We start from the raw sequence: 25,662 nt of genomic DNA, 5'->3' as shown, positions 1-25,662 counted from the left end.
GAGGGCCGTGCAGCCTGGCTTAGGCCGCTGGGGAAGCAGAGACAGCATGTGGCCCTTTCCAGTCCACTGCCAGCCCTCTGCCTCCTCCTCGCCCCACTGGCCTCCCAGCTCACCCCCAAGTCCTTCCCAGAGGACATCCCTTATATTTGAGGGGCTTCAGACTCTGCAAAAGCCAGTCAGCCTCACATCTCCTGAGACCTCAGAAGCCTTCAAGTAATTATAGGTGGGTGGGGGTATTTTTCCTCCCCAGTGCGGGAGGGTGCTGAGTCAGAGCTGCCCAGTGTGCTATCAGAGGGCCCTAGGAAGGACCTTGGTGGGGAGGGTGAAGTGTGCAGGGCCCAGCCTCTGAGTGCAGCTGTGCTCCTGAGGCCTGTTTCCTGCTTACCCCACAGCCTGCTGTGCGCATGCTGAGCCGTAGGGGCCACAAGGCCTCCAGGCCCCTTTCTGGCCCCTCAGCTGCAAAAGAGCCTTGTGGGGGCTGGAAAGCTCTCACAGGCATCCAGTTCAACAATCTGTGTTTACACTAAGTTCTGCAGAAAAGCTCAGGGGTTGGTGGGAGAGAACAGAGGTAGTTTCGAGGCACCTGCCTCGCCTCGCTCATTCCAGAGGAAGTCAGCTTTCATCGGTTACAGATGGAAATTTTCTTTGAAAGAGCGTTCTGCTACTAAAATATGCAGCATATTTAAGCACATTAAAAAAAAAAGGGGGCAGCATATCATTTAGCTGAACGCAATTTACTCAGTAAACTGGTAAAAGGTGGTCAACATATGCCACTCGAGGTAGAGAACACATTTCCCCTTTATAAGCTACTGAGTATTGGTTGAATCACTGATGACAAGTTATAAAGTCGCATGAATTTTCCTTAGAAAGGACGGGCCCATAAGATACCTGTCTCCCAGTAAAAAGTAACCTGGGAACTGAAGCAGGCCTGCTGACTCGGTAGCCACATTCTCTCCTTCGTGACCCACAGAACTCTGATTTTGTTGGCACAGAAATGTGTCTACTGAAAAATGTTCGCCTCCCCAGACTCCCTTGCAGCCAAGGGCCATGTGACCGGATCTGACCAGGAAGAGGCAAGAAGAGCTACCAGATGGAGCAGACTTGCAGGCCTGGTGTTCGGCCTTCTCCCTGCTCTCCCCGTGCCGTGCGGGAGCTGCATCTGCCGTCTGAAGCCCGGGAGGCAGTGAGCCTGTGTGAAGGGCCACTCACAGAGGCAGAGCCCGAGTTCTCACACCCCGTGGGGGCCCAGCCCCTGGTCCCTTGGTCATCTGGTTCTGTAAAATGTGCAAAGGTGGGCTATTTTAACTGCAAGCACTTAATACTGCTGTTCCTTCCTAATCCCACTTCCCTTCTGCTATTTCTTCCCACTCTGACTTCCCTATTACACTTCCCCTTGGCTGCATGGTATCAGAATGGCCAAGGGCGATTTAGTTAAGGGAATTAGGAATTCAGTTAGGGATTTAGATAAGGATGCTGGCTGAGTTCCCATGACATTTAATTTGGGTTTAGAGGGACACACTGACATGATCCCAGTCACCTCTGCGCACACCAAGCAATTTTGAACTGCAGGAAGGAATAGCTGCTAGGAATTCCCAGTGTTGTCAGAGTATTTGTGAGTAATTGTTAGGGGGAAAGGATGTCCTGAGCTAATCCCATGCAGGCTTTGTGGACCCCACCCCCACTCCAGACTAAAGCCATCAGGACACTGGGAAAGACAAATCCCATCACCACCAAAGGGAGGGTGGCTGGGACCTGAGGGTGGAGTTGGGCAGCCAGGTTGGGTATAAAAACCAAACACGTGGGCCTTGGGCTGGCTCACTGTCGCTCGCCTCCTGGCTTCATGGCTCCTGGTTTGCAGCCAGCTCTGAGAGCGCCATTTTGGGATTCCTGATCGGCAGATCGGGTAGGACTCATTGAAAACTTTGTCTCCCACTTTTCTCCCAGAGCTGTACATTTCCTCATCTCCCCTTCCCTTGTCAATAAACCTTTTATGAACCTTTCGCGTGCGCCTGCAGTAGAGCATGGATAAGTCCTTTTAAGCGCGCGGGTGAGGACCCACAGTCAGGCACCCCGTTTTGTATCGGGCTTGCTCTACAACATAATCAGCGCACAAGAAAACTTAAAATGCCCCCAAATGTTACAATTTATTGATGAGAGGAAGGTTTTCTTAAATTGAATAACAATTCTAAAAAATTGGTGTTAAGAAAAACTAAACATGGCCTCCTTGGTGGCGCAAGGGGTTAAGCGCCGCACTATGAAGTGATCCACAGCCTCTGCAGCTCAAGTTCGATCCCCAGCCGGCCAGGGAGAAACCACATGGCACGGCAGACCTCTCCTGTCTCGTCCGCTGCTCCCCTCAGCAGTGCTTTCAGTCTGTCTGCCTGTTCTGTTCCCCACTCTGTCTCCGGTGACTCCTCTCAACCCCCCCACATCTCTGGCCTGTACCCCAGCTCTTGTATGCATAAATAAATAAATTTAAAAAAAGAAAAACTAAACATGTTCAAGATTTCTAGTTCATGATGAGAAACAAAAGTTAATCAAACATGTAACAGTCTTCTCTGTCTCTGCAGAAAACATTACAAACTTGTCACAATATAGAAGCCAGCAAAGGTGTAAAGCAAAAAATATTTTTGGGATAAAACTCTGAGGTCATTATTTCTGTTTGTGGTGTCTGTCAGATCTTAAACATTGAATTAGACGGTGATTTATGTTCTCATTCTCAAGCGTTTGCTTTTATAGCTCACTTTGAATTCCTTAATTTGAAAGAAGGACCCCAAGCCCTGTAAGCTAGAGATTGCTCCAGAGGCAGGGGAAGGAAGGCCATGAGGAGAGTCCGGGGTCTTGTAACAGGGTGGTCCCCAGGAAAGGGGGAGGTTCCCTGCCCCACCCAAGGGAGGGTGGAGCTGAGCAGGAAGAAGAGAAGCTGCAGAAGAGACTGAGGAAGGAGCAGGATGGAGCCAGGAGACCTGGAGGAGGCGCATGGAGCCTAGAGACACGTAAAGAAACTGTGCTTGTCTTTTGGTCGTGGACTGGGTGACACAGATGTGGGTGAGACCCGTGGGGAGGTGACAATGGCAGCTTTTATCTTGATGTTGATTTTGCTCTTTTCCTTCCGGGCTTGTTTGGTTGTTTCTGACTCTTTTCTGTGGGTCCCCACTGGAAGATGCTTTAGACTTGTGGCAGGCTTTGGGGCCTTGCTCTGGGCCGATCCCATATGGATGGACTTTTACCCACGAGGGGACGGGTCACTTTGGGTGCTTCATTTAGAAACTAGACTCTTTGCCTTACCTGTATTGTTTCCTAGTTTTATTAAAGATCCTTCCCATTAAAGTGTCATATGTTTTGTGTTGATGCGGCGGATGGCAGAACCCATTTAGAATAGGCAGGTTTGCGGGGTTTGGGCTGCCCCTCTCCCTGTCCTATAACAGTCTGACTGCCCCAGTGTTCCAGGCAGGGCTGACAAAGCTGGATTCTCTCTCTGCCATGGGGGGGGGGGGGAGGGGAGGGCTCCTAACTGATAAAGGAAGACAACAGATGAAACTAGGGTGAAGGTAGCTGGCTATCGCCGGGTACTGTTTACACTGTTGACGCTTGACTTTTCGGTCATCTGCAGATATTTCTCTTATAACTAACAGAAAGAAAACAAGACACAAACTGCAAAAGAAAACAATGTAGACTATTTGGGTGTTTGGGATTTTCCCCCTGCTTGTCTCCATGCACCGTGAGAGAATCCCTTGCCATGAGGAGGGCACCCTCCCTTAAGCTAGTAGGCAGAGCAGGAATCACTGATTGAAAAGTGATCAGAAAAAGGCCCCAAGTGGAAACACATTTGGAAGAAAAAAAATCTAAAAGCAAAAACTGGAAACTGAGGCCTTTTCTTCTCTGGTTTTGGCTTCTCTTGTGAGTAGAACAGGCTCCGAGGGATGGTGGGTGGCAGGGTCCTAGGCCTCCTGTCTCCAGGGGGCGGGGAGGCCCCCGGCCCCTCCGCCCCCCACCCCTACTCTCCCTGCAGAAGCACATAAACCCGAGTTCTGCCCAAGTGGCAGCATCTCCATGGGCCAAACTCCGGCCTCAGAAGCCCCAAGCCGAGTAACAAAGACGCAGATTCCCGGGGCCACCTCCGCACACACAGGCTGTCTGAGGTGCTGGGACCTTGTCTGGGGAGCTGAGTGAATGTGGGTGTGCGCTGCGGAGGGGGAAGGACAGACACAACAGTCAGCCCCTGCATGGCCACCCCAGCCCCGCCCGCCGTTTCAGAAGCAACCACACAGCAACCACGACAATGCTGCAGCTGGTTCTCAGAACTTTAAAACACAGTAGACCAGGCTTCCCAGGGAAACCAAAGCCTTCCAGGAGGGCGGCGGCCAGCCCAGCGGTTAAGATCAAGAAGATCCAGAACACTCCAGAACACTGCTTAACCCCCGCCGCCTCAGCTCATCTGTGCCGCGGTGGGAGCGGAGCTCGCCCCAGAAGGTGGCTGGGGGATGACACGGGATGAGTCAGCCGGGCGAGCCGGGCAGCCCAGGGCTGCTTGTAGCACATGCCGTGACTGTCGCAAGTGGCAGGTGAACAATGAGTTCAAGCTTCCAAATCAAACAGCCACAACACAACTGGGATTCTAGGGTCCTGTCATGAAGGTCTGCACCCCTCTAACCAGGTGATGGGGTATTTACGCCCCAGGCATTCTTTTAGGAAGGAGGGACACGTTATTCAGCATAGAATGGCTGAGCTAAAAAATCCACCGGCCCCTGAGGAAGGAGAAAGTAGAAGTCCTCATTCTGGCGCTGCTGACACTCACAGCCCAGAGGAAACACGTGGGCGGCTTCCCGAGTGACCAGCAGTGCATGTGATGTGATCACTGCCATGCAAGCTGGGAGGGGCGGCCTGCACCGCAGCCGGCTGGCCGTGTTTCCTGTCGGCAGCGATGCCCCACTCACTGCCCCCCGGGGGCCTTGGGCTAGCTCTCGGGAGGGCAGGGCCGGCAGGTGGCTTTGCAGAAAGGAAGTGGCTGCCAACGCCCAGCAACGGGCAGGGCTCCTGGGAAGGGCCTCCATCCTGCATCCTGAACACCTGGCGGGCACCCCAGGGCACCTCCACCCTCACCCCCAAGTTTCTAAGTCATGAGGTAGCATTATAGCCAGGGGCTCGGGTGGGTCCTAGACACTGTCTTCAGCCCACACTGTGAAAGGGTGGGCCAGCTCTGCGCTCACAGTCATGGGGCCAAGCCCGCCAGCCCTGGCCCTGCTCTTTGTTATCTGCATCCTTCTTCAACAGAAGAGTTTTTCTGCTCTGTCTGTGACTTTTGTAAGCTTCTTGAAGATAATGGCTGGGTCTTTTCAGCATGCTGCTGTGTGTTAGGCAAAAGGCACAGGTTCAATAAAAACTTTTTGAATGCAATTTTCTGACATGATGTTTCAAAAAGTCAACCTCTTTTGACGGATCTAGCACGTCCAAAGGGGAGGTGTGAATCACGGCTCCGGTCATGTGGCCCCAGCAAGACGGCTTCTTGTGGCCGGTTCCTTCCTTCCTTTGGTACAAACAGTTATGAAGACAAGAGCTAAGATCCTTTTGTGGCACCACAGGAGCCACAGGCACTGCAGGGAAGACCCTCTTCTGAAATCCCGGACCCAGCACACACAGCGGCATGCTGTCAATTTCAAATCAAACAGGGTGACTGAGGGCAGCAGAGGATGCCTAATGATCAAAGGCAGCAAAACGGGGAGCACCCGCTAACCTCAGAGATTACTGCTCCACAGTAAATTTACTAAGAAAACTTAAAAAATGTTTCTGCCATGAGATTCTACCTGGGGTAGTGGGTTGAATGGTGGCACCCCCAAACAGACAGATAGGCCCCCTAGAACCAGTGAATGTGACTATTTGGAAAGAGTCTCTGCAGATGTAGAGAGGTCAAGGATCCTGAGATGAAGAGATGATTCTAGATTCCTACGAGACAAAGGAGAACACACAGAGAAGGGGAGAAGGCCAGGTGGAGGCAGAGTCTGGAGCTCTGGAGCCACCAGAGCTGGGAGGGCAGGACAGGCTCTCCCTGCACCTCAGGAGGCGCACGCTGCGCTGACCTCTGACGCTGGACTTCTGGCTCCCAGAGCGGTGAGGGATCAGTTCTGTTGCTTGAAGTTTACAGTAAATTGTTACTGTAGCCCGAAAAAGCAAGTAGCCGGGGCCTTCACAAGGAGAGAGCGAATCCTTTCTGGACTTCACTCTCCCTACTCACATCTCCACCAAAGGGAGAGGAGTGGACACCGAGCCTTTCCGTGGACTCAGAACCCCCCCCCCACCCCTGGCAAAGGACTGACACCTCTGCTCAGGAGGCTGAGACCTGCGCGCTGTGCGGGGAACGACCCCACTTCTGGGAGCCACTCACCTGGCTGTTGATCGAGTCAGACAGAGGCTGTCCTTTTGTGTCTCTAATGCACCCACCAACCACATGCTCTGCACTTGGCTTTGTGCTTGCTAAGAACCGTCGCCTGCCAACACGGGATCTCACAGCACTCCCAGTGTGGAGGAGCAGGAGGCAGAGAGCTGGGGCCACCAAGTTCTGGGAGGCCAGGCACAGGAGTGTCCTAGCTGACACCCACAGGCCCGTGGGCTTGTGTGGATGGGCAGGCCTCCAAGACACTCAGCCGCCTGTTTTCCTGCTCATAAAGCGGGAGTGTCTTGCTTTTAAAAGTTCGTGTCCTATCAAACGGACAAAGCCAGTGTTCTTCCAGAAGGAACTAAGGCCCAATTGGGCCCAAGACTTCCACCAAGGACTCAAGGCCAGACAGCCTCACTCCTGACCTTTCACCAGCCCCCCAACCCCCCCTTGACCTAAGGTAAACAGAGACTCCCTAACGGTGAGATTCCTCTGACCGTCCAGACCTTCCAAGCACAGTGATGGGTTCCAAGTGGCCCGTCTGTGACTGGGGGTGTGGTGGTGAGCCTGCCCACAGCCTCCTTCCCCTCTTTCACACTTGGTAGCCATAGTCCAGTCTCCACGAAGCAGCCAGAGGGGAGGCAGAGTGGAGAGATGAGGCATAAGTCAAACAGTCACCCCTGCTCTTGACACTCCAGTCATTTCCCAGCTCGGTACGGTGAAACCCCTCAGCCCTGCCACACTGGGCCTTTGGCTGACCTCCACCTCAGATTCCACCTGCACATACTGAGCGCTAGGCCGGGGCCCCGGGAACTCCTTGAATGAAAGGAAGACCAGGGCCAGCGACCAGGGAGACCAGTGTCCAGGGGGAGATGAGAAGGGCCTGGGCTGAGGGCAGCAGTAGGAATGGACAGGCCCTCTCTGCTTCTATCGGCTCCTGGAAAGGCTCATGCCACCTGCACCCACCATCTTTTCCCTCCCTCAGTCAGCCAGCTGTTGAGAACTGGCTCCCAGCCTTCTGCCCCAACAGCGACCGCCTCACCAGAGAGACTCTAAGGTCCATGGAACTGACCAAGTCAGAGTTCCTGGAGCTGCTTCTAATGCCAGTGGCCTCACCCCGTATGTGCGGCTGGCTTCTGGCTCGACAGGCCCTCGTCCCTCACAGCTGCGGCTCCCTTCAGGCAGCTGCTCACCCCACAGGCTCTCATCCAGGTTTCCCAGGACCTGCGGGCCGTCCTCCCGGGGCTGATGGGCAGCTCGTCCTGGCTGCCCCCTGGCTTCCCTGTTGGCCAGTGGGTTGTGACCATGGCTCCCAGGGCTGGCTGAGCGTCAGTAGCATCAGGAGCTCCTGGAGTTCAGATTATGGCCCATCACAGAGATGTGGCTGCACAGGCCTCTGGATGCTGACGACCCCTTGACCGCCCTGTGACACCCCTGCCTGTTTTCCGTGGCTCTGCACCCACATGGCCCTCCACGGCCTCTGTTCACCATCTGTCCCTTCCGGGGCCCTTCCTCTCTCCCTTTCCTTACCTGCGTCCTCGGGGCCTCGCTCTGCCCCTCTCCACTCTCCGCCCTGATGGCTTCAGCCACCACGTGTGGGGACGACTTGCACGTGGACCGCAGCCTCCCCTTCCGAGGATGGCGGACACGGGATTAAGAAGCTGCATGGGTAGATGCCACTGAGCAGCTCACTTTCTAACACTTCGGGTGTTAGGGAGGTGCCTGGCCCCTTTTAGGAAGGCTCCTCTGAGTTACATCCTAATCCCTCTTCTCTTCACCAGCAGGTCCATGGTGACAGGCAGCAGGGCCACGGCGCACGTCACAGACCTGCTCACTCTCACAACAAACCCGCCTAATCCAGTGTCACTGGACTTGCAAGTCAACTCATCTCAGGCCCACGGCTCCTTGCTACTCCAGACCCGCCCCCTTCATGGGCACTTACTCCCAGGTACTCCGTGGTCAGAAGCTTCTCGCCCGAGAGCTCTCCAAGCTGGGGCTGGATCAGTTCGTCTTTGTCCAGATCGGCTTCCATAGTATCATGGTCCTCCTGTTTCCAAGGAGACATGAGGGTGAGTGCTCTGGATGCCCGGCCACCAGTTCCCAGAGAGGAGGCCCCCAGTGTGCAGCTGCCATGGAGAGAAGGCCCTGGCTCAACTCCAGCAAAGTGGGTTTACATTTCCAAGGAGCTCAGGGCCTGCCTGGCCTGGACTCGTAACTTCTCCAGGGGATAAAAGGGAAAATGCCAGCCAGTCACTCCAGGATGCTGGGCCTCTGGGGAGCACCTCCAGGGCTGTGGGTGTGAAGAGGCTCAAGATGGCCCTCAACAGTCTCCCAGTCCCAGTTCACAGAATTTTTCTCTCAGTGAAGTCAAGACGCCATGTGAGCAGGAAATTGTCAGTCTTCAAAGAACCATGAAGCACCTGACACCACAAACAACACTGTGACCTACCCCAGCCACACCAGTGAGGGCCTCAGGCACTGAGACTTCTAGCCTCAACAGGCTGCCACGAGGCACCCAACACCCCAATTTGGGCTAGGAGTTTTATCCCTGTGGGATAGTAATGAGGGCCCCAACCCTGAGGGGAGAGCCTGCACTTCCATGCTCTCTCAGCAGTGGCAAGACGTACCCCCTCCCTGATGGGAGGGTGTCAGAGGAGCCTGGCGGAGAGTTAAGGCTGCTGCCCGCCACATTCTTGTGGTCTCAGAGAAGTCTCGTGGGACACAGTAACCAGGCGTTCTGCCCCTGTCCAGTGAGCGAGGCACCAGTGCAGACCCGGGAGGGGCCCAGAACGCCTACTCTGCCCTGGGGTAATGAAAAGGGTCCCCTCTCCCCCATGGCTGCTGGGTGGAACCTGCACTTCTAACCAAACCTGGCCATAATGAGGAGCCCCTGTTCCCACTGTGTTAGAAGCAGCAGCTAAAATACAGGGACTAAATAAGATCCAAAGTCTTACAACACAATAGCTAAAACATCACGGTTAAAAAAAAAAAATCCCTCATTTCATCAAGAACTGGGAGTTCTCAAACTGACCAGAGAGAGATAATCTAGACATCAACAGAAGGGAACAGAGAAGCTCGAATTATCTGACCTAGATTCTAAAGTCGCCACCATAAAACTGCTTCAGCAAACAATTATAAACATTCTTGAAACAAATTAAAAAACAGAAACTCTCAAGAACACAGAAAAAGAAAAAAATTAACCCAAAGCAAGCAAAAGGAAGGAAATGGAAAAGAGCAGAAATCATTGACAAGGAAAACAATAGAAAGAAATGGATGAGGGCCTCCCCGGTGGCGCGGTGGTTGAGCGCTGGGTTGCGAAGCTGCCTGCAGCCTCTGCAGTGCCGGTTCGATCCCCGGTTGCCAGGCGAGGGTCCCACATGGCGCGCAGACCTCTCCTGCCGCCCGCTGCTCCCCTCAGCAGTGTACTTCGTCAGTCTGCCTGTTCTACTCTCCGCTCTGGCTCTGGTGAATTCTCTCACCCTCCCGTGCTTCCGACTGTACCCAGTGCTTGTATAAATAAAATAAATAAATCTTAAAAAAAAAAAAAAAAGGATGAACCAAAAGGCTGGCTCTTTGAAAAGAAGCCAGGGGCCATACCAGTGCTTTTGTCCTCACTATTCTAGAATCTTCTTGGGGGCTGGATACCTCTGGATGCTGTCCCAGCCTGGGCCTTGGTTTGAGCCTGGGCGTTTGGCTGGCAGTGGTTGAGACCACAGGTCATGATGTGAGTCCAAGCCCGTTTCCCAAGCTTGGGGAGAGTGATGCAGGCCCATGGATTGAGCTTGCGGCCCCGCCCTGGGATCTTAGGCTCAACCTCCTGAGGCCTGCCAAGGTCGCCCATGGCCTCGGCATTGATTCATCTTCTTCAGGCCCTTCTTACTGTGCTTCTTGGCAAAGCTCATGTTCCTCAGGAATTTGGGACGCACCTCTGTAAGAAATTCCAATCATCCTGACTGGGGTTTCTTGGTACCATTTCCGGGATGGGCTGTGCGTGGTTCCTAGACTGGCCCTGTCTGCACTGCAGCCCAAGTGCTGGAACTGGAAGAGAAAGGGAGGCCACGGCGCCACATGGGGAATAGGGTTGTCAGGGCCAAGAGCCTTTTGTAGATACATACAAGACTGCTCTAAAATTTATATGGAAAAGGCAAAGGAATTAGAATGACAAGACAATTTTGAAAAAGAAGGTAGGAGCAATCTGTCTACCTGATTTCAAGACTTACGATCTAGATATAGGAATTACGACTATGCTAAGGGTGGAGACGACAGACAAATAGCTCATCGGAGCAGAAGAAACCTATACAATATACCCCCAAATATGTGCTTTTTTTTTTAAAGATTTATTTATTTATACAAGAACTGGGGTACAGGCCAGATGTGCTGGAGGGTGAGAGGATTCACCAGAGACAGAGTGGGGAGCAGAACAGGCAGGTTGACTGAAATACACTGCTGAGGGGAGCAGTGGGCGAGACAGGAGAGGTCTGCTGTGCCATGTGGGATTCTCGCTGGTCGGCTGGGATGCAACCCATGCTGCAGAGGCTGCGGACAGCTTCACAGTGCAGCGCTCAACCCGCTGCGCCACCAAGGAGAATCCAAATATGTGCTTTTTTAAAAAAATAATTACTCCTTTATTGTAAGGTTTTTATTTATTTTATTTTTTGCATAGAAGAACTGGGGTGTAGGCCAGAGGATTCACCAGAGACAGAGTGGGTAGCAGAACAGGCAGACTGCCTGAAATACACTGCTGAGGGGAGCAGTGGGTGAGACAGGAGAGGTCTGCTGTGCCATGTCGGTGGCTCCCTGGCCAGCTGGGGATCGAACTTGTGCTACAGAGGCTGCGGATTGCTTCTCAGTGCGGTGTTTAACCCCTTGCGCCACCAGGGAGGCCTCCATAAAGGTCATTTTTTAATGAAAAAAAAAATTGTAAGTTGGGTGCTTGTGATGTTATGCTAAAGTCTTGCAAGAAGGAACCCTTGGAACTGGGTCAAGGGGACACGGGAGTTTTCTGTATCATTTCCGACAATCGCAAGCCAATCTGTAATTATCTCAAAACAAAGTGTTCAAATGCGACAGGGAAGAGAAGAGCGCCGTGAAACCGATGGCGGCCTGCAGGAGATGTCACAAGCCCGTGTGTGATCAAATCCACTGGCACCGCCCTCGGCCCTTTCCCGCCCACTGCAGGAACTGCAGCCCCACTGTCCTCTGCAGGCAAATGCTGAAGATCAATACACAACCCACCTTCCCTGCCTGGGGCAGTAAGTAAGGAGAGAATGTGTCGCCTGCAGGAGGTGATGTGCTACGGAAGTGAGGAAGAGGAGGGAGTTCCCTGGCAGAAACTGGCAGTTCACGTGCTGGTCCCATCTGGGGTGGGGGGTGCCCTGGGCCCTCAGGACTTGGCCACAGTGGTACCTGAGGTCATCTAACCAATCCTTGCCAACAGGAAGACCTCGACTCTGTCCTCATCTTCCAACTAATTTTTAGTCATTCTGGACACCCCCTCTTTTGTGAATTTCGATTTAACCCAGTCTGTTTCACACGAAGGGCAGGTTCAGTTCCTGGAGGCTGCCTCTGGGAGGGCTGCTGCAGGGGGAGCAGCTCCCTCTTTCTTGAGTTCGGTCAGTACCACTTGCTATCACCAGGCAGTGTTACCCCGGGGTGGGCTATCTCGAGAAAAGGAGGCCTGATCTATTTTGGATGGTCCAAAAGCAGGCCCGAGCCAGGCAGGTTCAAGGCCCACCTGGAGGCCTCTCCAGGCACGGCAGCTGTCTTCCCGGGGCTGACATTGGCTGTTGATCAGACGCCCTGCACCACTGAGAAGCACCTCCGTTCCCACAGCTCGGTCCACCTCACCTCTCACAATGACACCGCGGGGATTCTCTTCATTACACCTCACCTATTTTTCTGAGGTGGAAACAGTCTAAGAGAGGTGACGAGTTCACAGGGAGGGCCTGGCCTTGGAGCTTGGGCAGCCCCTTTCCACCCAGATCATCCAGCCTTGGCCATGTGGGCGCCGCGGAGAAGCCTGCTTCTGAGGAGGCCGGGCTGGACTGACGGGTCTCTTGGGCCCCGGGCTCCTGCGAGGCTGAGCATGGTGGGCACCGTGGGAAGAGGAGGGCTGTGTGGCCTTCTGGAGTCAGTCCACAGTCTCACCCCTTGCTCTTCCCGCCCCATCTGATCCCAAACGGCGGCGAATCCACTGTCCCACATGGACTGCCAGGTGCCCGGGCGATCTGGCCCTTCCTCCTGACTCATTCTCTGTGCCAGGGGCAGCCGCCTCTTCTGCTACTTCTCCTGAGTCAGCAGCTCTGCCAAAGGCTGGGGTCCCCACCATGCTGAAATTACACCCGGGGTTCCTTAAAGGGAATCCTACCTGAGGCCCTGCTCCAAGGTCAGCTTTGGGGGGGCCGGGTAGGATTCCTGCAGCCCCTTGGCTTGAGTTCACTTTACATTTTGGTGATCAAACTGTGGACATGAGGTGATGATTTTGGGGAAATGACTGATCCCCGGGAACCAGCACCCAGAGCGGCAGGGAGCTGGGCGCCGCGGGGTGGTATTTCATCTCTTCCAGGAACGCAGCCTGGAGGCGCCCCTGGAAGCCACGCACACATGCGGCTCCCGGAGGCCCCGAGGCACAGCTCCCTGCCAGCAGGACACGGGAAACCTTAACAGCAAAACAAACGTCCCCATCCCACTGACCCGGGGAAGAAACGGCCAGCGGTCACCTGAGGCACGGCCGGCGGAGGTTCTTCTGTGCCGGGACGACACCTGCATGTGCGGGCCGCGCCGGCCAGTCCCCCCCCCCCCCCCCCCCCCCCGCCCGCCGAGCGCGAAGTCCAGGAGCGGGAGAGTCGCCGAAGCGCTGCCTCAATTATTATTTTATTTTTTTTTATTAAAAGCTCGGGACAGTGAAGCTCACTGACAGCTGACGGGCCGCCCCGGCTCCGGCACCCGAGGCTGCTCCCGCGGTGCGAGCTCGGGGGAGCTGACTGGGGGGGGGGGCTCCCAGCCCGCGCGCGCGAGGCTGAGGCGGGACCGTGAACTGCGCGGGGGGCTGGGGGGGCGGAAAACCCGCCCGAGAATCATCACGGGAGTCACGGGAGCGACCGATCGTCTCGGGCGGGAGAGTTTGGAACCGGGACTCCGGCCGGTTCCTGCGGCGCCTGTTCTCGCGCCTTCGGGACCCGCCGACCCGGGCGCTTCCTCCATCACGGCCTTGCGAGGTCCACTGTCCGTCACCCCGGCACCCCTTCACCCGGCACCGCGCTCGGGGCGCCCGCGGGCTGGGGGCGCCTCTCAGGGGGCGCGGGCGGGGGGCGGAGGGCCACAGGCGCCCCGGGGCCACGCGGCAGCACCTCCCTCAGGGGGGTGCCCGGCCACAGGCCCGGCGCGAACGTGCAGGCGGCGGGTGACCCGCGCCCACGAGGGCCGCAGCGGCAGCCGCAGGCCCCTCCCCGCCCCCGACTCGCGAGGCGCAGGGCCCCGACTCCAGGGGAGGCTCAGGCGGAATCTCCTCCCTGCAGCAACGTGTGATGGGCAAGAAAACGCCTCAGGAACAAACGTCTCAGGAGGGCGGGGTTAAATACCTTTGTTGGAAGGAATTTTACTAAAATGACTGCCCTTCCCGCACTCCAGCTGGCAGCAGGCATCAGATTACCAAAGGTGGGGCTCTGCGATAACAGATTAATTAAAGAAATTAAGAATGCCCCATACAAAGGGACCTTGAGCTGAGATAAACGGAGAGGTTCTAATACGAGGCTTCCCCTCTGCGGCCCTGGATCTTTGACCCGCCAGGATTCTTAACTGGAGGCATTAGATACATAATACTCCAGACAAACCAGATTGGAAGCAATTGACCCGAACACAAAACTGAGGTCGACCACTAAATGCATTTGATTCTTCCAGCTATAATGCAGAGAGCAGAATTCATTCAAGTGGTTTCACATAGGACAAGCGAAGGTATCGAGTGTGTTTTCCACTTGAAATAATTACAAGACTTCTACCAGCAGTTTAAATTTGAGACACATTCGCGGAAGACTGAATTGTAAATCTCACTCTTTGTGAAAATAGGGGAGAACACTTCACCTGGGAGGGGTGGGTGGGCCAAGGTGACCAGTGGGAGGGCCCCCCCTGCCCTTTTCTGCTGCTTCCTTCCTGCTGTGCGCCCTGAAGTTTGGGTGGATGTAGGTTCTGGATCCACCGGGATGTGCCAAGCTGTTCTAGGCAGGAACTTCCTCATTCGAATGCAAAGTGCTTCTGGGTTAACAAAGGCTGTCTAAGATGGAAACCTGAGAAACCCCCACACCCCTGCTTCCCTGGTAGTTCTAATCCAAGGCCTTAGCTGCTCAATTTGCTTGCTTAATGTCCAAGTGAGAACAGATAGGGAGAGATGACAGCAAACCGGCCCCATAATATACAGACGGGAGGAGATGGACAGGCCCAACAGGAATGGAAGGAAAAGACAGAGGGAGCAGAAGTGAACGCCACAGTCATGTTCTCACATAGGTAAGAGCACCAGGCAGGGCTGGATCTCAGTTCCTTCTAAATAGAAGCCTTATGAGCATGCTCAGGAGACAGATCCAGGTGCCCTGTGCCCCCAAGTCCCCAGGAACGTGTAGGGGTGGGCTCAGATCACAAGAAACCACCACCCCAGAACTGGAAACACATCCTGACACAAGGAAGGCACTTTCCTCCACGTCAGCAAGACCGTCACAAGGAAAAACTAGTATTCCATAAACTGCACACGTTCTGAAATTATGTTCTGATGAACCCCAAAGTCCTCGTAGAATCTAGATGAAGGAGATTTGAAATGTCAGACTCTATCAGCATTTCTAAAGCTCCAGAGTAGGAGATAGAGGGAGCAGGAATCTGATTTTGGTTTCTCAGGAAAACCTCACAGGCCAGTGGATCCCAGAAGTCTGCACTGGCAGGGCCTAGCTCCAGCCTCCCTCCCTTCGACCCTCCGTTCCCACACCAATATGACCCCACACACAACATGACCCGATGCACACAATAATGCGTTAAGGCATCTCTACCTGGGATCAGCATAACATTTTAGCCTGAGCTTTGACCCGGCCCCACCTGCTAGTGTTTCTGGATTAGGCTTTTCTGCACCGCTCCAGAAGGAGGAGCAAGCAGATGTGGTGTGGATAGAAAGGAAGGAAACTCTGAAATGTGTGTGTGCCCATCATGTGTGGATTAACTCACTGATCTCACAGTTCAGAAATGACGATCCTTATTTTTATAGGTGAGGAAACAAAGCTAGTAACGTGGGCTGGGGTTTCCTTCAGGGTGAGACAGGGCAAGCTAGGGTTATTAGGCAGTTTTAGGGATAGTACAGGAGGGGACCTCTGAAAAATTTAGGGAGGCTTCAGAGATAAGGACAAGCAAGGGAAAGTAACCCATTCCATTAGGAAAAACAAACATGCCAGGACCAAGGACAACATTGTTAACGCTGGTCCTGGTTTCCTTCAGGTGGTAAAGGGAGGCGGAGATTGGAGAAATGGAGAGTGGTTTAATTTATGGTCACATTAGAAGGGCAGCTGTTTAACTTCAACGCAGGGATGCCCATCCAGAAGACTGGGCCATAAATTTAAAGATGCAACAAATGGGGAAAGAGAAAGCTGTTAGATAAGGAACGTGAAGATCCCCCTACTCAGTAGCAAATTAAGTGAGACAGCCGAGAACTCACCAATCACAAAGAGACTGGTGAAGTTTTAGAATAATGAGGGAAAAAAGGTCTATATTCCCTAAGACACGACTCCACTTTGGCTTCCTTGCCCCTCCCAGGCCTGGTTCCCTGGCCTGGGAGTCCCACTTTATTTCTGCTCTTTTTCTCCTCAATAAACTTTTTCTTCTAAACAAACCTGCCTCTTCTCGCTTGCTGGCCTGAGCCTCTGCGAAGTTCCTGCTGCGGCTTCGTGAGACACCAACTCGTGGGGGTCTAGCGGCTGGGGCTCAGCGCTGCCCTGCAGCCTGAAATCCGATCCCAGCTGGGAGACTAGGCCTGACAATTCCGGTATCAAGGGGCTGTGGATTCCACTGTTAGCGCCCTACTTTTATTAGGTGATGGGGAACAGACATGCTTTTTCAAAGGGATCGTGTATAAATGTATAAATGGGGTGACCATGTTGGGAGCCATCTGTGAGTACCTAGTAAAGACGAGAGCCGTGGCTCAGCCCTCAGGTTGGAGGTGTCACTCCAGGCACAGGCTCCACATGCATTGGAGGAAGGGCGGCCTTGTCAGCTCTTTGCTGCACTGTGGAGTACAAGGAGCAACTTGCTGTCCGCAGGAAGGAAGGGATACACTGTGGTGGGTGAGACTTTGTGGAATATTACTGAGTAGTCAAAAGGATGAGCCAGGACTGCGTGTATTGATGTAAGTAAATCTCTAACATGTAACAGTTAATGAAAAAAGCAAGTTGGTAAATGATTCATAATACTAGTCTGCCATTTATGTAAAATTAAAGACCATAAAACAAAGGTGTATATTGTTTAGTGTTGGAGGCGGCCACCCTGCGTAGTGAGCAAAAGGGCCTTGACCCGAGTCTCTAAGGCATGTGAAAATACATGCGTCTCGGAGGAAAACCTCTGAGTGACAGGACTTGGTGTTGAGAGCCTGGAAAGTGACCTGCGTGGAGTCAGGCTTCTACATCTCCACAGTCTGAGAATAACAAAATGGAGAGACCCTGCGCAGTGAGTAGAAGGGCCTTGACCCGAGTCCCTAAGGCATGTGAAAACACATGTGTCCCGGAGGAAAACCTCTGGGTGACAGGACTTGGTGTGGAGAGCCTGGAAGGGGCCTGCGTACATCTCCACAGATTGACAACAACAAAATAATGAGCGAACTTCCCAGGCTCAGGCTAGGAGGCGATAAGATTATGTGTGTGAGAACTAACCACCTGGTACCCTACTGTCTGAGGTAAATAGATAATAGTAAGAAAACAGACTAATCACTCATGCATGTTATCATTATGTGGTATGCTTTGATGTTACACCTGCTGCAATTAAAATAGTATATAATGAGCACTAAGACAATAAAGATTTGCTGCATGCTGGACATGACAGTCCCCATGTCTGATTTCCCTCACCATCGCAGTTCAGGTTCGGACTCACTAGAAGTCCACAGTTTAGGGAAACATAAAGATGTTACAAAAGCACAGGCTGCTCTGTGGAATCCTGTGCACCTGCTTCAGGATGGTGGTGAATTCTGGGGAGGGTGGGGGGAAGGGCTAAAGGAACAGGCCTACAGGTGTCTGGTATCATATTTTCTGTACTTTCTGCAAAGTTTAAATTATTCCCCAATAAAAATGAAGTGATCCCGTCCCCTTATGACCCACGCCAAGCTTCAGGAAGGGCAGCTGGTGTCACAGGCAGGTCAGGCTGGGAGGGGAAGAGGCTGTGGCTGTGAGTAGTAGCGAGGCGAGAAGAGGCCTCAGTCAGGATGCGGAGCAGAAAAGGAAATGAAAGGGGAGCTGAAAGTGACTTTCAGAACAACGGGCCGCCCTGTCTGGGAGATGACGACCCAGTGTGAGCAGGAACCCTCGCCGGACACTCACACCGGTCACTGGGACAGCACTGGTTCTGGTTCAGGTCTGCAAGGGCTTCAGACCCGCCTCCTGAATACAGGTCACCAGTATTAGAAGTGTCAGCCCTGGGGCTCAGCAGCACCCCCATTCCCATACCTGGGAAAGGCCCACTCAGAGGAAGCAGATGTGGTGGCTGATCAGGAACCCCTTGAGAGTCCCTGACGCTATGACGGGGGATGTCTGGCTAAGCTCAAATGGGTCACCTCAAGTGGGCCTCAAAGCTCCCGGAAGTCCAGGCAGCAGGCCCTGTGGCTGACTTACGGGATCCTCTGCTGGTGTCATGTCCTCATTGTGAGGCTGTGACCTGGCCTCTGAGTGATCACCTGCAAGGGGAGTGATTGCTTCCCACGCCACGCTTTGTAACAGCTCCCCCTGCACTCAGAATAAAGCAGCGTCCTCCCTAAGGCCCTACCTTCTCTGACCCCATGTCCTATTCACTCACCACGTCTTGCTGAGCCAGGAACTCCCCAAATGTGCTCCTACCTCAGGACCTCCACATTTGTTGACCTCGCTGCCATGCCCTTCCTGTCTCACTAATTTTAAAGACACGTCCCACCCTGGGCTTACATTTCTATTTGACGTTTTGTGGAAGGTCGCTTTCTCCCGATAGAGTATCTCTTGCTCACGGCTCTGTCACAACAGTGCCTGATGGCTTCTGGCAATAGACACATGAGTAGGTCAGGCAGGTAATTCCCCGCCCCACAAATCAAGTCCAAAGTTGAGCAAAGTATTAAAAACAGTCATTTCAGGACCCCAGAAATGACCAACAGGCAGGGGCTTGAGAAGCGTCTGCTCTTAAGGTCAGTGCTACCGCTATCAGGCAAGGCACCTCACGGCAGGCGCGCCTGTGGGAGTTTCTGTTTCAGACAGTAAAAACCACAGCTCTATGGGCTGAAGGTGTGGACTTGGTAGTGGGCAAGGGGTGGTGCGGCCAGGAAGAGAAGGGGTGGAGCGGTTTCTGGAAGCAGGAGAGCCATAAAAAAATGGAGATAACAGACTCCAGCCTGCTTATCTACATGCAGAGGCATGCAGAAAATCCCAGGGAGCCCAGAGAAAGGCAAAAGCTGGGGGACGCTTGCAAATGTTTTTGGACTACTCAATGCATTTCTCAACCTCCATAGCTCAAGTGGTAGGATGTGGAAACCTTACTGGCTTGAGGTGCGTAAACATAATCTCTGTCCAAATCTCCGACAAATAGTTAAAGTGAGCGTAGGGGAAATAATAACCAGAGACACCAGTGACGGCACACCTCAGAGGAGAGAGATCTCGTAGTAGAGACTGGCTGCTAAGACAAACAAAACAATACTCAGGAGCAAAACGGTATCCAGCATCACCACAACATTATCTGCCAAGGCTGGTTTTCAACCAGCAGCTAGACAAGACTAGAAGCAGAAAGTGCGACCCAGAGCAGATGGCGGGCCGAACGCTGACTGGACCCAGATGTTGGATTTAGAGACAAAGACTTCAAAGCAATGATCGTAAAAACGTTCAGAGAATGAAAATGTGCTCGAGAGTTAAAGGAAATACACTTTAAAAATGAATGAAAAACAGGAAATCTCAGCAGGGAAATGGACACTATAAAAAGGAACCCAATGGGAATTCTAGAGGGGAAAAGGACAATAATTGAATGAAAAATGCAGAGGGTGGCCCCAACTGCAGAGTCAGTTAACTGGAAGATGAAACAATAGGAAGGGCCTGGCTCAAAGAACAGAGAGAAAAAACACCGAAGGAGAATGAAGAAAGCCCCCAAGGACTCTAATGTGTGTGTCACTGGATTTCTCGGAGGGCAGAAAAAAAGTACTTGAAGAAATTATGGCTGGACACTCCCCAAATTTGGTCACTTGGAGATTCAAGAAACTCCAGAAACCCTAAAAAGTATTAAGAAAATAACAGTTGGACGTACCGTAGTCAAATTGCTGAGGGTTAAAATGAAAGAACAAATCTTCAGCTGCAAGGGAAACCACTCATGTCCGATGGGAAACAATGATAAGTGGTACAATTATTCGCTGGCTTTGCATCGGAAACAATGGGAGCCAACAAACACTTGAATGACATATTTGAAGTGATAGAGGAAAACCCACGGACCAACAGGCAGACGTGCAGTGACAGTGTCCTTCGAGAATGGAGGTGAAATAAAGACAATCTTGGAGTCTAAGCACATTAGAAATAGGGGTGATGCAGATGTAATTCATTAAGACCTGAAATAGGGGCCTCCCTGGTGGCGCAGGCGGTTGAGCGCCGCACTGTGAAGCTGTCCGCAGCCTCTGCAGCACAGGTTCGATCCCGGTCTGCCGGGGAGAAACCCACATGGCGCTGCAGATCTCTCCTGTTTTGCCTGCTGCTCCCCTCAGCAGTGTATTTCCGTCATTCTGCCTGGTCTGTTCCCCGCTCTGTCTCTGGTGAATCTTCTCACCCTCCGCTCATCTGGCCTGTACCCTGGTTCTCGTATAAACCAATCAATCTTGGGGCCTCCCCGGTGGCGCAGCGGTTGAGCGCTGGGTTGCGAAGCTGCCCGCGGCCTCTGCGGCGCCGGTTCGATCCCCGGCTGCTCCCCGGCCACCGGAGGAGGGTCCCACATGGCGCGCAGACCTCTCCTGCCGCCCGCTGCTCCCCTCAGCAGTGTACTTCGGTCCTTCTGCCTGCTCTGCTCCCCGCTCTGGCTCTGGTGAATTCTCTCACCCTCCCGCGCTTCTGACTGTACCCAGTGCATGTATAAACAAAACAAACAAACAAACAAATAAATAAATAAAACATGCCTCTATAAATAAAAAAATCTTAAAAAAAAAAAAAAAACCAATCAATCTTAAAAAAAAAAAAAAAAGACCTGAAATACCTGAAATGCTTAATGCAATGTGCTTCTTGGACTTCTCCAAGGGATGAGGACGCTGGAGTGGGGGCATGTGGGTAGAGATGCAGGCACGATCTTTCCCCCAGTACTTCTAAGATACTTGATTATTAAAAGCAGACTTTGAAACTGGGTTGGTAAAGAATAGAGATGGGGATATGTGAACTGGAGTACAAATGACGACCAGAAATGAGCGATACTGGTACAAAGTCCTACTTAGCCAGAAACAAATCAATATTAACTCATAATGAGTTGACGGTGATAAGCAAAAGATGCAAATTGTAATGCTTAAATTCAACTTAGAAAAAGAAATACAACCAAAAAGCCAACAACAGTGTTTGAGTTGGCATACTGAAAATATTTGTTTAATATGAAAGAGGGCAATCATTTATTTAATATAAAAGAAGGCAGACCAGAGGAACAAATAGATGAGATAAATAGAAAAAGCAAAATGACAGAATTAAACCAGACCACATCAGTAATCACATTAAAGGTGAAGGAATATTAAACAAAACAATTTTGAAAAAGGAAAAGTTGGAGGCTCATATTTCTAACCTACTATATCAAGCCACAGCAATTTAAGATCATGTGGCACCAACAGAAAGACAGACACAGTGATCAAATGAACAGAACTGAGAGTCCAGAAATAAATGCTAAGTGGTACAATTCATTTTTTTTCCCTTTGTTTTTTTTTTACAGCACTATTTTTTTTTTAAAGATTGATTGATTGATTGATTGATTGATTTATACAAGCACTGGGCACAGTCAGAAGGGCGGGAGGGTGAGAGAATTCACCAGAGCCAGAGCGGGGAGCAGAGCAGGCAGAAGGACTGAAGTACACTACTGAGGGGAGCAGCGGGCGGCAGGAGAGGTCTGCGCGCCATGTGGGACCCTCCTCCGGTAGCCGGGGAGCAGCCGGGGATCGAACCGGCGCTGCAGAGGCTGCAGGCAGCTTCGCAACCCAGCGCTCAACCGCTGCGCCACTGGTGGGGAGGCCCCACAATTCATTTTTCTACATACGCAATTTGACAAAGTAATTCAGTAGGTCAAAGCATAGTCTTCTCAACAATGAAACTAGGGCAACTGGATATTCAAATGCAAAAAGATAAGTTGAGATCTTTCCCTCACACCCTACAGAAAAATTTACAGTGATCTTAGATCTAAACGTTAGTGCTAAAGGTTTAAAACTCAGAGGGTAACACGGAGAAAATCTTTGCAAAGTTGGTTCAGGTGAGGGGCCTCCCCGGTGGCGCAGCGGTTGAGCGCTGGGTTGCGAAGCTGCTCCGCGGCTTCTGCGGCGCCGGTTCGATCCCCAGCTGCTCCCCTGCCACAGGAGGAGGGTCCCACATGGCGCGCAGACCTCTCCTGCCGCCCGCTGCTCCCCTCAGCAGTGTACTTCGGTCCTTCTGCCTGCTCTGCTCCCCGCTCTGGCTCTGGTGAATTCTCTCACCCTCCCGCGCTTCTGACTGTACCCAGTGCATGTATAAACAAAACAAACAAACAAACCAGCAAACAAATAAATAAAGCATGCCTCTATTAAAAAAAAAAAAAAAAGCTTAAAGTTGGTTCAGGTGAGTGTTTTTCAACTGGGAGTGATTTTGTTTTAGGGGGCATTTAGCAACATCTGGAAGTATTTTTAGTTGTCAACAGGCATCTAATGGGCAGAGGTCAGGGATGCTGTCAAACAGCCTAGAATGCCTAGCTCAGCCCCACCACTGAGAATTATCTGACCCAAAATACGGACAATGTCAAGGTTGATGAACTAACCTGGGAACAGGGTTCGTATAGATAGAACAGCAAAAGCATAAACCACAAAAGAAAAAAAAAATTAGATTTCATCAAAATGAAAAAAAAATATGTGCTTCAAAAAATTCCGTAAGAAAATGAAAAGACATTCCATTATTGGGAGAAAAAATCTGCAAGTCATTTATCTGATAAAGGATTTGTATAAGGACTATATAAAGAACTCTCACAACTTAAGAAAAAGACAAATAACCCACATTTTAAAAGATTTGATTAGCCTTTTCATCGGAGATGATATATGAATGGCTGGTGTGAGGGAATGAATTGAGTCTTCCCAAAAGATAAGTTGAAGTCCCCCAGCCCTCTGGTATGTGACCTTAATTAGAAATAGGGTTGATGCAGATGTAATCAGTTAAAATGAGATTACAATGGAGTTGGTGGCCCTTAATCCAGGATCACTGATGCCCTTATGAGATGATGCCAAGACACACCAGGGAAGAATGCCCGTGGCAAGGTCTACCAAGGACCTCCAGCAACACCAGGAGCTAAGAGGAAGGCAAGGAACAGCTTCTTCCCTTGAGCCTTGAGAGAGGACAATTCTGCCAATGCTGTAATTTTGGACTTGACTTCTAGTTTCCAGACAGTCAGATAATACATTTCTGTTGTTTGAAGCTACCCAGCTTGTGGCACTTTGCTATGGAGCCCTAGGAAGCTAATGCAGATAGAATATTCACATGAAAAGAAGTTCAACCTCACTTGTCTTTAGGGAAACAATGTAATATTACTTCACACCCAACCAGGGTGGCCACAATGAAAAGGACAGACATTTACAAACATTGCTGAAGATGTGGAGGAATTGGAACTTGCATACATTGCTGGTGGGAATGTGAAAATGGGCACAACCCCTTTGGAAACTGGTTTGACGATTTTTGAGAAAAGTTAAACATTAAATTTGCCATAGGTCCCAGGAATTCTACTCCTGCGTAACTACCCAGGAGAAATGAAAAAACATGACCAGACAAAGCCTTGAACATGGTGCTCGAGCAGTATGATTTATGATAGCCAAAAAAAGTGGAAACAATGCAAGTATCTATCAACTAAGTGAATGGATAAACAAAAGGTGGTCGAGCCACACAACGGAGTAGTATTCAGTGATGACAAGGACTGACCACCACATGCTACAACCTCAAGAACATTATACAACATGAGAGCCCCCCAATGCAAAAAACTACGCACTCTATGAAATGTTCAGAAAAGGCAAATCTATGAGAGAGAAAGCAGATCAGTGGCTGCTTGGCGCTTGAGGGGATAGCCTTGAGCAGACACAGCTTGATTGCAAATGAGTATAAAGGACCTTTCTGGGCTGATGGAAAATTCTAAAACAGAATAGTGGGGATAATTGCACAATTCAGTAAATTTACTAAAAATCATTGAAGTATACGTTTAAAACAAATCAATTGTATGGTACATACACCACATCTCAAATTAAAAATGTGAATGCACTAAATAAACACTACAATCAAAGGCAGAACAGGTCGGATTAGACTAAAAGAACAGAATCCAGCTTGATACTGTCCACAGGAGAGGCAGTTTAAATTCAAAGATTCAGATAGGCCGAAAGTAAAGAGTGGAGACATTTATACCACGTAAGCAGTAAGTGTACGGGAACTGGAATGGCTCCATCAATATCAACATATATAAGGAACATTTCTAGAGACAAAGAGAATATTTCATGATGAAGAAGGGCTCAACACTTTGGGATGATGTAATACTTATAATTAGATATGCATTAAACAAATGAACTCCAAGATAGATAAAGTAAAAATGGACAGAATTGGAAGGGAAAACAGGCATAGCTACAATTATAAGCGGAGATCATATTCTATGACGTCTATATTTTCTCAGTAACTGGTAGAACAAGTAGAGAGAAAAATCAGGAAGGAAATAAATTGTTCCTGGCATATAAAAGGTGTTCCATAAATGTTTGCTAAGTAGATGAAGTTCTGCTAAGTCAGTTTTTATAAGGATGCCAGGTTTAGTCAACGTGGGTGAAGTAGGAGGGCACAGGAGCTTGGCCCACACCAGACACTCTGGTCAGACTTGGTGCTGGTTACTCACTCCTCACAACGCTGCCATCTGGTTGTTAGGAAAAAAATTAAGTTTCTGAAATTAAGAACTGAGAATAGATCCCGTCAGGCTACGATAGACGGGGCAGCTGGCTTCTCCCATTTGGTGAGGTGTAATATGATAGCAGATGTCAATTTAAATCACCGAAAGTCAACTTCAGTTGGAAAGAACTTTTTCTTACTTCTTTGTCAAACACACACACACACACACACACACACACACCAAAATAGTGGTTTGTATGTGTGCATGAAGCCACAAAGGTTATTTGGTTTTATGGAATCCTACTCAGCTATAAAAAAAAAAAAGATGAAATTTTGCCATTTGCAACAACATATCTGGACCTGGCAGGGATGATGTCATGTGAAATAAGTAAGAAGGAGAAAACAGCAGATGATTTCACTCAGAAATGGAGTTAAAGAAACCAAGCAAAGGAAAAGATAAAACTAAACCAAAACAAACCCCAGAAATTTGATTGCAGAACTGAGGCTACCAGAGAGAGAGGGGGAGGGGGCAGGGAGAGAGAGTAGGGGGCAGGGGGCCCAATGGACTGTGGTGGATGATTACGGGGAGGGGGCAGCCTTTGGTGGTGGGTGTAACATACATCTAAAGGAATGTATTGGGCCTCCCTGGTGGTGCAAGGGGGCAAGTCTCAGGACTATGAAGCTATCGGCAGCCACTGCAGCACGAGTTCGATCCTTGGCCAGGGAGCTGCCCACATGGCACAGCAGACCTCTTCTGACTCCCCGCTGCTCCCCTCAGCAGTGTATTTCAGTCCGTCTGCCTGTTCTGTTCCCCACTCTGTCTCTGGTGAATCCTCTCACATACACCCCCACACACCTCTGGCCTGCATCCCAGCTCTTTTATGCGTAAGTAAATAAATCTTCAAAAAAAAAAAAAATAAAGGAGTGTGAACCTATATCCCCAAATCATATAGTGTGTTATAAACTAACGTTACCACAATAAAATAATTTTTAAATTATTATTTTTAAAAA

At 51.0% G+C, this 25,662-nt stretch overlaps 1 protein-coding gene across 3 annotated transcripts in view; it reads right to left on the bottom strand.

The window, feature by feature from the left end:
* Nucleotides 1–25,662, bottom strand: part of ARMC9 (armadillo repeat containing 9) — a gene marked incomplete at both ends in the record, with an annotated part of 110,198 nt that overhangs the window by 2,973 nt on the left and 81,563 nt on the right. For 2 of the 3 annotated variants that reach the window (XM_084239181.1, XM_084239182.1), the window contains one exon: nt 8,316–8,420. The exons of the other annotated variant lie outside the window; for it this stretch is intronic. In XM_084239181.1, the coding sequence (XP_084095307.1) occupies nt 8,316–8,420 (105 nt within the window). The remainder of the gene's footprint in view (nt 1–8,315; nt 8,421–25,662) is intronic. 3 annotated transcript variants of the gene reach the window in all.

The sequence above is a fragment of the Talpa europaea genome, assembly GCF_964194135.1.
Source record: "Talpa europaea genome assembly, chromosome: 1".
NCBI classification, from domain to species: Eukaryota; Metazoa; Chordata; class Mammalia; order Eulipotyphla; family Talpidae; genus Talpa; species Talpa europaea.
This window is presented reverse-complemented; position numbering and strand designations above follow the sequence as displayed.